We start from the raw sequence: 16,564 nt of genomic DNA, 5'->3' as shown, positions 1-16,564 counted from the left end.
ACATTTTAACTTTCACAAAGAGAGAGACTGAATCTTAGGCTGCAGAAAGTGCAAGGCTGAGCTCCTGCTTGCAGAGAAAGCAATGAGCAGTGGGAAGCAGTGGGAAGCACGGGGTGGGCAGAACTGGTTCTGGACCTATGTCAGCCTTCAGGTTAACCATTCAGCTTTGGGCATACAGGACTCCCCCAGATCCTTCCTTCTTGTTAAACAGATCATAAACTGCAGCTTCTTGGAGGTGAGGGAAATGGTCACAAAGCTCCTGACTACATTTCCCATCACCTTTTTCCTTCCTCCAAACCATCTGCTCCTGAGCAGAGAGCTCCTGCCAGCCATGCTCCAGGCTAAAATGATCCAACAGAGACTGTGCCAGGTGCAAGGATGGAGAGCTCAGAGGGTGCAGAGCAGACACTTGAGAAGGACTGCTCTGTACCCCTGAAATGCAGTGAACTCAGACTCACTTACATTTAGCTTCTCAAGAGGCTGCCCAAGTGAGTAGATGACATAAGACTGCAGGTGATCTGTGTACTTCTGCTTGGCTTCCTTCTTCTCAGCCTCCAGACAGGAGATTTTCAAGCGAGAGAGCGTTGCAAAGATATGATGAAAGTTCTCCATCATCACCACATCCCTGGGGGTCTTCTGGCTTTCATTGGCCACTTTCTCAACTGAAAAGGAGGAAGCAGCTGACTTAAAAACACCAGGACGACAACCACCACCTTCAGAGAGACAAAGCCAAGAAGCAGAGTACTGCCAGAATTTGAGACTGTCTGTCAGTGATGACCATTTGCAGGAGTGACTGACAGAACTGTACCTGAAGGGGGCTGCAGGAAAGCTGGGGAGGGACTTTTGAGGGTGTCAGGGAGTGACAGGACTCAGGGGTGGGGGGGGAGCAAAACCAGAAATGGGTAGATTCAGATTGGATGTTAGGAAGAAGCTCTTCCCCATGAGGGTGGTGAGAGACTGGCACAGGTTGCCCAGGGAGGTGGTGGCAGCCTCATGCCTGGAGGTGTTTGCAGCCAGGCTGGATGTGGCTGTGAGCAACCTGCTGTAGTGTGAGGTGTCCCTGCCCATGGCAGGGAGGTTGGGCCTGGATGATCCCTTCCAACCCTAACAATTCTGATTCTATGAACTGCCACTAAATAATCAATAGCTGAGAGCATTCACAATAAGTGAGAAAGATGGAGAGGCTCTAAGACCATGCAGTTTGTATGCCAGGAGAGTCACTTCCACAGAGAGCCACAACTGTGACTGCCTAAGTGACCAACAACCCACCTTCAGGGGGGGCTTACAAGCCTGCTTTCACTCCCCCAAATGTATTTCCTCTGATAGAGCTATTTAAGGAAAGTTTGTTTCTTTAAGCAAAACTAGGAAGATGTTTTCCTATCAAGAGAAAATTAAATGGATTTGCCGTAAGAAAAATCTTCACTGGCATGGGGGGGTTGGTTATTGTTTTAACTGTATTTCCTAGACTCTCCATTTCTCATCTAGTTTTGCAGTCAAAGTTGCTGCCAATCACTGCATTTAATAATCCAAGTGGCTAATACTGCACATAGGTCTCCTGCTTGCATGCCCCTGATGGAAAGTCCCTCTGCAGCCTTCCTGTAGGATCCCTTCAGCTACTGGAAGGCAGCTCTGGGGTCACCCTAGGGTCTTCTCTAGGCTGAAGAAGACCCTTTTCACCATTTCCTAATGTTCAGAACAGGGAGGAACCTTCTGAAGGACACATAGGAACTAATGTGCCAAGAGAGGGTCAGATTCACAGCCAGCACTCAAGTGACTGCTTTTAGACAGGGCTGTGACAACAAACAGCACCAGGGCTAAGTGACCAGGACCTCTCTCCCTCTCCTCTCCCACCTTGTGCCAGGGACCTCTCCCTCTCCTCTCCCCCCTTGTGCCAGGGACCTCTCTCTCTCTCATGTCCTCACTTAGGCTACATAGGAGAATAAAAGAGCCTGCTTCAAGACTGAGCATGGCATGCTGCTGCCATCTCCTCTCTTCCTCCAGAGTGCCAACCCCTTCCCCCTGTCATAACCCCAAGCACTTCACAGGCATGGACAAAGGCAGATTCTCTACACTTTGCTCTTAACAAGGACACCACAACCAAAAGCTTTGCTCTTGGTCTCCTGCAGGTAACAGAGAGCACCAAAGCTCCACCACAGCTCACATGGCTGTCACTTGGAGCAAAATTCTGGATAAAGAGGAGGAAAGAATCACTTTGGCAAGTCAGGCAAGCTCAGGAGACCTACCACTGACAAACACAGCTCGGATCAGTTTTGTGTAGGCCTTGTCCAGGTCCCCTCGGCGCTCGGCGCTCTTGAAAATGGATTCAGCGAGGGCTGCAAACTCCTCAAATTCAGCAACAAATGGAAGGATCCCAACTTTACTCTTCTTGGAGATCTTCACTTCATCCATCTGCTTCATCTGGTTGCTCTAAAGAATTGAAACAACAGTCAGTTTGCCTGTTCTGATGGTTTGGCCAGCAGAAGAGCAACAGCTCTGCGTTTCCCTCCAAATGAAAAGCAGAAACTAAACTCTAAGAGAAAGGCAAAAATCTGAGGGGCCAGGAGTGGCTTTCCCAGAATGAGTGAGAGGAGGGTCAGAGGAGGGTCTGGGTTGGAAGGGACCTCCAAAGGTCATCTAGTTCAACCCGCTCTGTGTTCAGCAGGGACATCCTCCACTAGATCAGGTTGTCCAGAGCCCTACAATATTCTGGTTGAACTTAATCGGAGTGAGTGAAGGACTTACAATGCATTTATCAAAGTTCCTTTTGACAGTGACCAGAACATTGCCCAGGGTGGTGCTGAGGAAGGAAGCTGGGTCCACATTCTGTGCTGTCCACACGTGGTGGCTCATCTTGACCAGCATGTAGAGGGAGTTGAAGCTGTCAATCTTGTCCCCCAGGGCTATCAGGTTGTTCAGCTCGGGCTCGATGCAGCGGAAGATTTTGGTCATCATTTGTCGGATCATGTCCTTCCTGGGATGAAGGCAGGAGAGAAAAACATGACACTGACAGTCCACAAGGCTGCCTTACAGCTCCCACAATGACATTTTCAGGATGAATTTACAGGATGACAGGATTTGTAGCCAACAACTCTTGTGATGTTCGGAACGCTGCCAGCCTCTCCCAGGCAAGCTCCACAGGAGATGCACAGGCTGCAGTGGGCTGGAAGGGACCCTCCAAGGCCATCTTGTCCAAGCCCCTGCAGGCAGCAGGGACACCTTCAGGTAGAGCAGGCTGCCCAGGGACACATCAAGTCTGACCTTGAATGGCTGCAGAGATGGGGACTCAACCACTTCCCTGGGCAGCCTGTTCCAGTGTCTCACCACCCTCCCTGGGCAGAGCTTCCTCCTGATGCCCAACCTAAAGCTGCCCTGCTCCAGTTCCAAACCACTGCCCCTTGTCCTGTCCCCACAGGCCCTTCTGAACAGTCCCTCCCCAGCCTTCCTGGAGGTCCCCTTCAGATAGTGAAATGCTGCTCTCAGGTCTCCCTGAGGCCTTCTCTTCTCCAGGCTGAGCAGCCCCAGTCTCCCTGCCAGGATGCTTTGTGTGAAAGCTGCCACGTGCTCAGACTCAGAACTTTGCTGAGCACATTTCCCACATCAGGGAGTCTGGCTGCACTCTGCAAACATTCAGAGAACTGGGCACCTCTTTTATGCTGCTGCAGAGAGGAACATCCATCCTGGAAACCTTCAGAGAGTTTGGTATCTCTTTTATACTGCTGCAGAGAGAAACAGCCATCCTGCATACCAAAATGTTTCTATGTACTGACATGCTCAGCCTAGGTCCAAGCTAGGGGCTGAGTGCTAGGGGTTGAGTGGCCACTTTCACTGAAAGGGAGCAGCTGCTGATTGGAGAAGCTTGATATGCTAAATAAATTCAGATGTAGGCTGAAGGGTGAAGAACAACCAGCAGCAGCTACATACTCAGATGATATGGGCTGTAGAACACCAGGGGTGTGTGAACGAGATGCAGTTCCTCCATCTGTATCCTCTGCTTCACCCTGTGAGGGCAAAGAGAAAGGAAACTGAGAGCATGTCACCACCTCTGCATTTCAGAGATCAATGTGTCTGACAGAACCAACACAGCTTTTTTGAATCCCCTCCCCAGCCCCAAGCAGCCAATACATGGTGTGCAAGGTTGTGCTTGTGTTCCACCAGCCACAATTACTCTTCTTTGCCTTTCTAAGTGGCCTGGGGACCTTAGAAGGAACTAAAGGCATGGTAGAAGCAGCATGGCAATCCTTCCTGAAACCACTTTGTATTGGTCAGCCAAAATTAAACATTCTGACAGCTAATGGAGCTAAATCACTGATCACCTGCATCACATAAAAGCCAGCTAAGTTCAGAAGGTCTCTTTTAAACAGGTCCCTTCTGAGGCCTGTTCAATAACTTCAGGGGCAGCATGAGGAGTCCTACCGTGGCAGTTCCTGAGAGGCTCTGATGCTGCTGGAGTTTGAAGAATTTGCTAATGAAGTCCTGCTCTGCCAGACACAGAGGCTCCAGCTCACTCAGTACTTGCTCAAAAATCTAAAGAAAGCCAAAGATGTCATCAGCACACCAAATCCTGGGAGCAGCTAGCAGTGCTAGTTTGGCTTCTTGCATAGGATTTCGTACTGTGGAGCTTCAGAAGCTTTAGAGAGGTAGTTTCTGCTTAACAGAAAGGGATCCACCTCTCCTTTCTTTCTTTAAAAGCAGGCACAGAACTGCTTAGGTTGGAAGGGACCTCAGAGCTCCTCCAACCTGAGCAGGAATCCCCTGCAAGGTTTTGGCTTTACCTTATCAAACTTGGTCCTGTCAGCCACGTCAAGGTCAGAGGCTGACATGTTTCCCATGTCCAGCAGGGAGGAGGACTGAGACCGGCGGTTGCCCGAGCTCTGCACAGAGAGTTTGTTTAGGCTGGAAGTGGATCCAGTCAGCTTGCCAGAGCTGCCATGAAGACCTGTGAAATAAAGACACCATGAAGGGGGGGAAGGAAAGGCAAGAAATACTCTAGAAGCAGAGGTTATTACAGAGCATAAGAGATCAAGAGTTGCTAGTAGTCCTACACTGAAATCAAGCAACTCATTCTTTGTCCAAGCTGCAAATGTTTTCACTACAGACATTATTTTCTCCTTACAAGTGAGCTGAAACACTTCAGCACGTCTCCCAAGTACACCAGAGCCCTGTAAGCTGGCACTGGGAGCTATGGGAAAAGGAGCAAAAGGAACAAAATGGCAGCACTGGGAGAGGTTTTCTTCTTGGGAGCAAAGATCAGCTCTGAGCCTTGTCAAAGCGCTGTGGGAAAAGGCTGCCACGAGCAGAGGAATTCATCCACAAGAAGGGAAAAATTAATCTCTCTACACACAGGGACATTTTCCTCTTGAACTTGATTCTTCTGCTGTCAGCATCCTTTTGGCTACAAGCTTTGCTCCAGCAGTTTTGCTGGACCTACAACCCCAAGTAACTCTACTGCTAATGCTCCCTTCTCCTCTTGGATCAGGATTAACACTCAGATATTTCTTCCTGATACTGTGAAGCCTTCTCCTAGGTGAGGAAAATCTCCTTTTTTTCACTCCCAAATTTTCAGAAGTGCTGGAACAGGATGGAGAAAGCTAGTAACAACAAAGAGCAAGGAATCACAGAACAGTCTGGGTTGGAAAAGACCTCCAAAGGTCATCCAGTCCAACCCCCCTGCACTCAACAGGGACATTACCAACTAGATCAGGTTGCCCAGAGCCTTCTCCAGCCTCACCTTGAATATCTCCAGGGATGGGGCTTCAATCACCTCCCTGGGCAACCTGTTCCAGTGTTCCACCACCCTTGTTCCTAACACCCAATCTGAATCTGCTCTGCTCTAGTTTGAAGCCATTGCCTCTCATCCTGTCCCTGCAGGCCTTTGCAAACAGTCTCTCTCCAGCCTTTCTATAGCCTCCTTCAGGTACTGGAAGGCTGCTACTAGGTCTCCCCAGCGCCTCCTCTTCTCCATCTGTATTTGACCCCCACATCAACTTATCACATCTCAACCACAAGCTTCAAGCACCCCTGCAGGTTTCCTTTAACTGCTATGCTGGTCCCTAGGCCAGGGACACACCTGTGACAAAAGCTGTTCCCTCAGCTGGAAAGCTACAGCAAGCTCCCAGGCACAGAGATACTTTAGCATGGGATAAAGCAAAAGATGTTGCCTTTACCTGCCAACCTCCTTAGCTTTTATGCTGGGCCCCTGTAGCCTTGCAGAAACAATGAGTGTGCTGCTGCTGCTGCTGCTGGATGTCATTCTGAACAGGGTGTGGGTAAGACTCTCCACGATGCAGCACTACATCTTCACACTGACACACATGCATTGATTGACAACACCAACTGAGGCAACCAGTGTTATACTCACTCTCAGTCTCCTGTTTGACAGCACTTTCTTTTCGAGGCAGTGTGGCTGGGATGGATTAGGTTGCAAGCATCAAAGACAAAGACAAGTTAAAATGCAGTCTGCACAAACCATGCACAAGATGCAAGTTAAGCTCTAAATGGAAAGAAACATGCAGAGAACTATAAGCAGCAAGTAACTACATGGCAAACACATTTAGTTGGGAGAGGCACTGGTCTAGAAATTCAGGATCTAAGCTACAGGGAAAACAGAGCAAGTCTCCAGGTACTAAACTTTTGGGGGGGGTTATTATATGGTGTCTTCAAAGACCAGTTCTGAAAGCTGAGCAAGTCTCCAGGTACTAAACTTTGGGGGGGGTTATTATATGGTGTCTTCAGAGAACAGTTCTGAAAGCTGAGCAAGTCTCCAGGTGCTAAACTTTGGGGATCTTTATTATATAGGGTCTTCAAAGACCAGTTCTGAAAGCTGAGCAAGTCTCCAGGTACTAAACTTTGAAGACCCTATATAATAAAAAAAGCAAAGAAGAGTTCTGAAAACAGAGCAAGTTGCCAGGCACTAAACTTTGCTTTTCTTTTATGATATGCTGTCTTCAAAGAACAGTTCTGAAAGCTGAGCAAGTCCCTAGGTAGTAAACTTTGCCTTTTATTGCACAGCATCTTCAAAGAACATTTTTGGTGCCATATTTAAGATCTCCTGGGCTGAGAAGTTCATTAAATGAGGGTTTTATTGGTCAGTTAATATTGCATAAGACTCAGTTTCCAAATAAAACAACAAATCAATCCTCATATCAATAATGGCCATGAAGAAACTCCAGTGTGCTGATGTAATTGTGTACTGAGTCTGAGATGCTGTCCACCTCTCCAGCTGCAGAAACTCACAGCAATACTGCACAATCATCCCTGCTGCCAGGCAGCCTGGCTGCCCCTGGCCTGGCTCTTCACAGCTCAGGAGGTTTGCATAGAGAACACATCTTTGGTATCCATGCTGCACAAAAATTGATGTCTGCACATTTGGAGAGGATCAAAACAGCAAAAAGTGGTTTGTGTGGGTTGGGTTTGGGTCCCTTCTTGTGCAGAATGAGTGGACTTCAGTAAGAGCTGTGGAGTATTGTAGCAAATAGAGAATCCCTACCCAGTAAAAGGCATTTGCATACACACATTAAAAGCAGTATGTGGTATTAAGAAGAGTTTGATGGAGATGGATGCCACAGGCCCCCCAGAATGGAGCAGGCAAGCAGAACCTACTGTAATAGAATGAATAAATACTGCTAAATGCCACAAACATGTCTTAAATACCAGATGCTCTCAAGTAGGCAACACTACTGACAAGGAGATTGGCAAACTCCAATTTCACTCCAGGCAGAGTGTTAGGTCTTGGGGGTTTTGTCAGGTTTTGAATCTGTATTTAGCACATGCATCTGTCATGAGCTGGTCCCACTTCTTCACTGTCCTCCATTTCCAAATGCATGAAGAACTGCAGGCATGAGACCAGGCCCTGCACAATCAGAGGAGCCCCAGTGGCTTTTGAGAAACCACTTGATATGAACATAATGGCAGTAGCAGCACTCTTTCCCACATTGACTGTATGGTATTTAAGTAGCAAAGTCTTGGCTTCACCACAAAAGAAAAGGAAACCAAACCAAAAAGCCTCCTTCAGACAATGCTCACGACCCAGACTGGCTTGGGCCATGGGGAAAAAGCAGACAAAGACCCTTGCACTAGCACAGAATGCCCAGACTCTCCCAGCACCCCCTCTGCAGCTGAGGCATTCCAACAGCAGCGCTGTTCCCAAAGCACAGAAGGCAAGAACACACACCAAGACAGCTTGGAAACAGGGCAGCTCTAGTGTCCCACTGCAGCTGCAGCAGGAGGGGCCTACACCCTTCCTTAAGTTTACTATTAGGAAGTGACTTCTCTTGGATTAAGGTGCAGCTAGTAATAGCAAACCTTCACCATGGAGGTCTTAGGAGATACACAGCCTTGGAAGCTGGTACAAAACACACAACCACCTTCCCAGGCTGCAGCTCTTCTGCTGGTGAAGAACCTCTCTTTCCAACAATGGCTCAGTAAGGTTTACAGAAGGCAGGAAACTGCTGCAAAAGTTGTCTCCTCGCAGCAGAAGTGCCAAGATGAAGTGTTCAGAAGGCTTTAGAGATCAATTCACATGAAAATAAAATGTTTTGAGGTTTGGGGTTTTTCTCCTTTGCACTAAGGTAGCTTTTCAAGATTTACAAATTTGACTCTTCTGCTGACAAAACATTGTTGGCACTGCTTGCTCCCCATGACCAAGAGCTGGCCAAGGTTTCTCTCTCCAGCTCCCCTCCATCAAGCCTCACCACCCTCCTGCTCTTCCTTTCATTGCTTTTCTCTGTTCTCCACCATCACACTTTAAGGCAGAAGCTCAGAATCCAAAGCAGACTTGACAAGCGTTTCCTCATGACAACTGCACATCATCTCTGAGTTTAGAGTTGGGAAACTGCTGAACTGTGGCAAACAAAGACTTTAAACCAGGTTTGAAACTGCATACTTTAAATAGAGGCAAGACAGAAATAAACCTGGGTCATTATCAGCAGCACAGGATGGCTCAGGCTGGAAGGGAACTCAGAGCTCAGCTCCTCCAACCTCCACACCATGCCCAGGGACACCTCTCAGCTACACTCAGCTGCTCAGGGCCTCATCCAGCCTGGCCTCCAGCACCCCCAGGCAGGAGGCAGCCACAGCCTCCCTGGGCAGCCTGGGCCAGAGTCTCAGCAGCCTCCTGCTGAACAACTTCTTCCTCAGCTCCACTCTAACCCTGCTCTGCCTCAGCTTCAAACCACTGCCCCTTGGCCTGTCTGCAGACACCCTGAGGAGAAGTCCCTCTGCAGCCTTCCTGCAGGATCCCTTCAGGTCTGGCAGGCAGCTCTGAGGTCCCCCCAGAGCCTTCTCTTCTCCAGGCTGAACACCCCCAGCTCCCTCAGCCTGTGCTCACAGCAGAGCTGCTCCAGCCCTTGGATCCTCTCTGTGGCCTCCTCTGGGCTCACTCCACCAGCTCTGTGTCCTCCTTATGTCCCTTCTTATCTATACCAAGGCTGCCTTTTAAGTAATCAGGTTACTTTTGTTTAAAAGCTTCACTTCCATGCTCACACTACTTCATTCTAGCAGGATGCTTTGGCTCTAAGGAGCTTCTACTCGTGCTGCTTTGGCCCTGAGGAGGTTCTACCCATGCTGCTTTGGCCTTGAGGAGGTTCTGCCTGTTCTGCTTTGGCCCTGAGGAACTTCTACCCATTCTGCTTTCCATCCAACTTCTACCTTGCCAACACCAAACAACTTTACACCATGACAAAGGAGCCCTAGGTGTTGAAATGAGCATTTAATAAGCAAACAATCAGATTCAAAGCAAGACATGAGCCTGCTGGAAGCTTACCAAACTTTTTTCCTTCTCTGGTTGTGCCTGTCATCTTGATCTTGGCAACTTCAAAGAAATCTTTTATTTCCCTTTCATAGAGTCTTGATAAATAATCCATGTAGTTCTTAAGAGAGAATTGTAAAGTTGGTTAACATGTGCAGGTATTGCTTTGGTTCTATTATTACAGGTCAACAGCTCTTAAAAACCAACAAGGGTCTAAGTCCTATTGAGCAACAAACTATGTGGGACAGTGGTAGAGCATCACAGAGTTCAAAGCAAGAGTAGACTGCAGATTTCAGCACTATTTTTTGTAATCTTTTATCAACTGGACCCTGCCTAGGAAAGAGGATGCCACTGCTACACAGCTTCCTGAGGGAATAGAATGGGAATAGGAATAGAATGGCTTAGGTTGGAAGTGACCTCTGAGCTCATCTACTCCAACCTCCCCACCATGGGCAGGGACAAAACTCCTTGTCTGGGGCAAGTCCAGAAGAGGGTAACAAAGGCTGAGGGAGCTGGGATTGTTCAGCCTGGAGAAAAGACTCTGGAGGGACCTCAGAGCTGCCATCCAGCACCAAAAAGAGATCCTGCAGGAAGGCTGCAGAGGGACTGGAGACAGGCCAAGGGGGAATGGTTTGAAGCTGAGGCAGAGCAGGGTTAGAGTGGAGCTGAGGAAGAAGTTGTTCAGCAGGAAGCTGCTGAGACTCTGGCCCAGGCTGCCCAGGGAGGCTGTGGCTGCCTCCTGCCTGGGGGTGCTGAAGGCCAGGCTGGATGAGGCCTTGAGCAGCTGAGTGTAGCTGAGAGGTGTCCCTGGGCATGGTGGGGAGGTTGGAGGAGCTGAGCTCTGAGGTCCTTTCCAGCCTGAGACATTCTAGAATCCTCTGATGATTCTGTGAAGATGTCACACAGGCAACAAGCACATCACCATGCAAACAGCTTCACTGTTTGCCTCACCAGACTGTAAACTGGCAAACTCATTTAATACAAATATTGAGATTACTATCTTGAGATACTTTGGAAGAGAGACACAGAACCTTGGTGGGAGAAAAAGATGCAAATGGAGGGTACAGCAAAAAGCAAAGTTTCCTATTCCAAGCAGGAAGAGGAGGAGCTGTGAATGACACGTAATATAAAAGGACTCTAAGTAGGACATGCACAAACACATAGGCAATCCTTTTGCCTCTCAGAAAGAGCATATTGAATGCATTCTCTGTGATCATTTGAGCACTTCACATACCTTGGTCAGCCCTTCATATTTGGCATAATCTGTGTTCTTGAGCCACTCCATCAGTTTAGCATAGCGAAGCAGATCTCTGTGGAACGGGTGATGGTTGGGCAGCGTCAGCTCCACCGAGTGCTGGACAAGGGTAGAGCTCTGGTCGTGACCCTTGGGAAGAGAAAGCACCAGAGTGAATCTGTAGGCACCAGCCAGAGGTACCAGAGCTTTCCTGAACAACTCAGAATGAGGGCAGCAATCCCCTTCAGACAAATGGCAAAGCATCCAAATCCCTCGCACAGTACCGAGCCCAGAGCCGTAATAGGGACACCGAGCTATTACAGCTGTGGCAGGTAATGCATCTTAGCAAGCTTGTTCATTGTAAGGCTCTTGTTTACCTTCAGGGCAAGCCAATTTGGCACTTTTTGCACCAGACAAGTGTTCACTGAAAGATTCCAAGGGCTGGTGAAGTTGTTTCCCCAAACCAAACTGCCACAATGCACAGCTGCGTCCCTTCACAGGCACCGTTGCTCCAGGGGTGGCCTAGGGGTTAGTGCTGAGCTTCAGCTATGCCTCTGAGAGGCTGCTCCAAGTCAACCTGCTTCAGTCCACTTTGGCCAAGTATTAGGAAGATCAGCTCAGACACATGCTCTCTCCCTCCTGACCAATGCAGACACACACACACGCTTTCAGCCAACGTTTGCTAGAGCTGAACAGTTTCGGGCGGGCAGCGTAAGCCACCCCCTGATTCCACCTCCCTCCTTTCTCTGCCTTATCTCCTAGAAACCTATCCTCTAAGTGAAGATCAGATCACACTGCTCATGAACAGGTGATTTAGCTTTTTAAGCTTTCACTTCCAACTCACAAGCTCCCTGGGTAATGCAGTTCTGACAGAGGAAGCACTCCTGGGCAGTTCTGCTGTGGATGGGACAAGCCACACAGTCTGAACGGTGCCTTGGCATGCCCAAGTTTGGATCACAGAGACAAAACTAAAGCAACTCTGGCTCCCCCCTCTCTCTTATGCTGGGTACTAATCAAGTCTTTGGTTTAAAAAAAGCCTTCTGTGATACATTCACAGAGTTTGGCTTTTAAAAACAGCAGAGCTCAGTTCTTGATATTGGCAAGAGATTAACCTTGACTAGCTCCAGGCAACACAAACCTGCCAGCCCCTGAGCAAGGCTGGGCTGCTGCCTTGTATTCAGCATGACCATGCACTTATTTTGAGCCCTCTTATGCACAGGCACAAATGGAGCCAAACAAACAAATCCTAGACAATTCCATTCTTTTGTTCTCACAGCCACTGGGGATGGCTCACAGGATAAATCTCCCTTCTCCAAGCAATCTTGTAGCCTGAGTGCAAGCTGAAGCTAACTCTGTGAAGTGTGTAATTACTGCAGAACAGAATAGGGAGTGGGGCTCCAGCCAGCTTTAGCCACACAGCTGCTGCTGTGGTAACTGAGGTCGTGCTCCACACTGTGTGCAGCTCTGGGCATGAATACAGCAAGCATTTACAACAGATCTATGATATGTTGTTATTAAAACCAGGGCTAGAAAACCATTTCTGCTTCTCTCTCCTACCCCCTGGGTGCAACACTCCCACAGCTTGCATTTTAATGTTCAAGTTCATTCCAGTTTATGGTAATTTACCTGGTGGCTTTCACAGCTTTCTTCATCTAAGGCAGCCCAAAGGCCAGTTCATGTTACTGATAGCAAGTGCTCAGCTAGCCACACTGATCTGGGCCCTTCAGGTCAAGAAGGACCTCGGGGAACTGCTTGAGTGTCCAGCACAGAGGCACAAAGCTGCTGCAGGCAGTGGAACATCTCCCTGTGAGCACAGGCTGAGGGAACCAGGGGCTCTGCAGCTTGAAGCAGAAGATACTGAGGGCTGCCCTCACTCATGGTGATAAAGATATGCAGGGCTGGAGCCAGGCTCTGCTCAGGGATGGCCAAGCACAGCACAAGGGGCACTGGGGGCAAGCTGGAGCAGAGGTACCACAGAAACAGAAGGCAAAACTTTGTCCCTGTGAGGGTGCCAGAGCCTGGAGCAGGCTGCCCAGAGAGGCTGTGGAGTCTCCTTCTCTGCAGACATTTCAAACCCATCCAGATGTGCTCCTGGGTGGTGCTGCTCTGGCAGGGGGGTTGGCCTGGATGCTCTCTGGAGGTCCCTTCCAACCCCTAACATTCTGTGATTTTTATTGCTTCCTTCACCTAACAATTTTATTCATTCTTTGCTTCATAGTTGCATACTTCATAAAGAGAGAGGACAACTTCCCTCCCCAGATGAATTTCTCTCTCCAAGACACCTTTTCCACCCATCATTCTGGCCCTGTTCAAGTCTGCCTACAGCATTTTGGAGCTTCCAGGTCGACCTTCTCCACCTAGTCAGCAGGGTTCTTCTCACTACACACACACATTTCTACCACCTGTTACCAAGTAATAACTGCAAGTTGGGTGTTCAGCTGTGTCACTGTCTCCAAGGCAGAGAGCCTAGAGCTGCTTTTTAATTGAAAGCTAAACCTGCTTGTCCAAAAAGATACAAAGGTCCCTTTAAAGTTACAGACACACAGTAAGGTTAATCAAGTATTCTCAGAACACACCACCTGTTAACTGCAGCAGTTTGCAGCCCTGCGGTGGATGGCAATCCAAAGCTGCATTCCTGTTTAAAGCTTTGCAGATTGATTCTCATTTGTTAAGTAAAAGAGATGAGGCAGCTTAAGGTCCCTACAACAGCACTGAGTTTGCTTTTAGGCAAAAGAATGTCATGCTTCCAAGGTCATTTATTGAGGTTGGAGTGCAAATGCAGCTTTGGTTCTCCACCTGATGAAGTCCAAATCAGAATCTCTTGCTTGTGTTAGAAGCTGCCTGTTCCACCAATCATCTTTGCATGCTCCATTTTAATTCAGAAATCTTCCTCTGCTTTCATGTTCCTTCTGAAGTATTTTAAGAGAAAAAAAACCTCAAGCAGCTCTTCAGAGAATATTCCAGCTAGACTCTTCAGAAACAGACTGAGAGATTGATACAGTCAATTCAGACTAACAAAGCAATCATTTTAGTAACACAGCACAAGGGTCTGTTATACCTCCAACACTTCAGTCTGTACCTCAATATGAAGTACATGAATATCTGTGTACAGAGGAGGCCACAAAGACGCTCCAAGGGCTGGAGCAGCTCTGCTGTGAGCACAGGCTGAGGGAGCTGGGGGTGTGCAGCCTGCAGAAGAGAAGGCTCTGGGGGGACCTCAGAGCTGCCTGCCAGGACCTGAAGAGATCCTGCAGGAAGGCTGCAGAGACTTTTCATCAGTGTCTGGAGACAGCTGAGGCCTTGAGCAGCTGAGTCTAGCTGAGAGGATTCCCTGGGCATGGTGGGGAGTTTGGAGGGGATGAGCTCTGAGCTCCCTTCCAGCCTGAGTCATTGTAAGAATCTATGATTCTCTGTTACAAGAAGCAAAAAGACTTTGCAGAGGCTCATCTCTTGCATTTAATGAACTCTTCCTGATTAACCTTCCAGCAAGGTGACATTTTATCTGCTGGTTAATACCTCACAGCTAACTCTGTTAGCCAAACCTCTTCAGAGAGCCAGGAGATCACTGTTAGCAGCAACATTTTAAATTAATTCATCCTTTGAAAAGCTGAAATTGCTAACAGCATTCTCAATAGAACTGGAAAGTCTTTTCAGCAGTGTTCCAGCCAACACACCTTGTGTTGTAATAATAATCTCTTACTATTTACAAAAGAATTCAATCCCCAGAAGAGAACAGCCAAGCCATTCTGTTAAACAGCAGTGCTCAGATGCAAGTCCTCTATTCAAACTGTGAATGCATTTGCACACAGGACTTAACACAACATAGCTTCTGTTTGCTCATTTAGAGAGCAGGACACAGAATCTGAGCTCAGCTCTTCAACATTTGAGAAGGAATAGGAGGAAAAAAGTCTCCTTAAGAATAGAAGCTGAGGCAAAAAAATGGACACACTCCAGAACTGGAATTCCTCTGCACTTTTTGCCAGGAATTGCAATGCTCTGTGCAATTCTTCAGCATGATTCCAGTCCATTGTCTGCACACAGCCAAATGCACAAAACCTAAACCTTTGCTTACACCAGTGTGTACAAAAATCAGAATTCTCTTTTATTTACAAATATCACCATTCTGCACAGCTGCAGTACCTGGGCAGGCACTCCCATGGCCTGAAAATACCTTTCCTCTGTGCATCTCCATCTGCCTCTTAGCAATTTCTGGAGATCAGATCCATGTCAGCTCAAACAATAAACAAGGCTTGAGGGAAACAATGGAAGTGAGGAGGGGCACAAGTCTGATGCTCTGCAGTTGGTAAGGACAAATTCTCTTTGGAAAGCCAAAGGGTGCAGCTGCCAGTTAGCCAAGTCAAGCTCAAAAGAACGAGTTAGAGAAGCTTGCATCAAACCCGAAGTACTCACTGGGACTGCAATAGAGAAGGACCTGCTATGGAGTCGGAGGAAGGTAGGAGAAAACTAATTGGAGATAAAAGAAAATAATAACATACAGAAATGTAAAAGCTCATGCTAAAAAGAATTACATCCAGCCTTTAGGAAACAAGCCTGACTGCTAAACAGCTCACATTCAGGCTCTAAAGCAACGCTTTGGACATTCATTTCGTATGGGGGCTTTTATGACCCTTGACATACAGACAGCAAGAACCAATGTCCTCAGCCTCTGACACCCATCAAAAGAAGTCACTGCTTTTTCTCCTCAGGTAATCAAGCTTTATAACTAACATCCATCCTTATATATCTCATGCTACACTTACTTCAGACAGCAACCCCACTGAAAAGAGGAGGTCTTGCTCCAGTGTTAAAAGACCTCCACAGGCAACTATAGCTTGGGATGCTTCCTAGTATCTCTGCCTGACATGCTTCTAGCAGCCCATCCTCTTACTGATTGCATCTCAGCATGAGTCCAATTTCAGCTGCATGCTTTTCCCTCCTCAGGAAAAGCCTGGGACCCCAAAGCTGACAGGAAAGAGTGGGAGGTACCTGCTGCACAAAGACGCTGTTGAGGTGGCTGGCGAGTCTCCGGGCAAACTGCTCGCGCAGGTCGCTGAAGCGCTGCTGCTGCTGCTTCACGGCGTGCAGCATCTCATGGCCTAAACACACAGACAACCACTCTGACTTTGGTACTCTCACTGTATTGTACTTGGGAAGCAAGAGGAGCAGAGCTCACAACTCCCCCATGTAAAACAAAGGCACTACCATAGTAGCTTTTCTAGCTTCTCTGGAAGGTGTCCAGAGAAGGGCCACGAGGATGAGCGGAGGGCTGGAGCTGCCCTGCTGTGAGGACAGACTGAGGGAGTTGGGGTTGTGCAGTCTGGGGAAGAGAAGGCTCTGAGGAGAACTTATTGTGGCCTTCCAGTATCTGAAGGGGGCTACAAGAAAGCTGGGGAGGGACTTTTGAGGGTGTCAGGGAGTGATAGGACTGGGGGGAATGGAACAGAAATAGAAATTGATAGATTCAGACTGGATGTTGAGAAGAAGTTCTTCCCCATGAGGGTGATGAGAGCCTGGCACAGGGTGCCCGGGGAGGTGGTGGCAGCCTCATCCCTGGAGGTTTTTGCAGCCAGGCTGGATGTGGCTGT

General features: G+C 48.2%; 1 protein-coding gene across 1 annotated transcript in view; it reads right to left on the bottom strand.

The window, feature by feature from the left end:
• Positions 1–16,564, bottom strand: part of EXOC1 (exocyst complex component 1) — a 28,051-nt gene that overhangs the window by 2,526 nt on the left and 8,961 nt on the right. Inside the window, exons 8-17 of the mRNA XM_054163124.1 lie at positions 15,966–16,075; positions 10,980–11,129; positions 9,761–9,866; positions 6,359–6,403; positions 4,773–4,936; positions 4,414–4,524; positions 3,922–3,998; positions 2,743–2,971; positions 2,244–2,427; positions 463–662 (exon numbers count right to left, since the gene is read on the bottom strand). Coding sequence (XP_054019099.1) covers positions 463–662; positions 2,244–2,427; positions 2,743–2,971; positions 3,922–3,998; positions 4,414–4,524; positions 4,773–4,936; positions 6,359–6,403; positions 9,761–9,866; positions 10,980–11,129; positions 15,966–16,075 — 1,376 coding nt within the window. The remainder of the gene's footprint in view (positions 1–462; positions 663–2,243; positions 2,428–2,742; positions 2,972–3,921; positions 3,999–4,413; positions 4,525–4,772; positions 4,937–6,358; positions 6,404–9,760; positions 9,867–10,979; positions 11,130–15,965; positions 16,076–16,564) is intronic.

This window comes from Dryobates pubescens, chromosome 1 (assembly GCF_014839835.1).
Source record: "Dryobates pubescens isolate bDryPub1 chromosome 1, bDryPub1.pri, whole genome shotgun sequence".
NCBI classification, from domain to species: domain Eukaryota; kingdom Metazoa; phylum Chordata; class Aves; order Piciformes; family Picidae; genus Dryobates; species Dryobates pubescens.
This window is presented reverse-complemented; position numbering and strand designations above follow the sequence as displayed.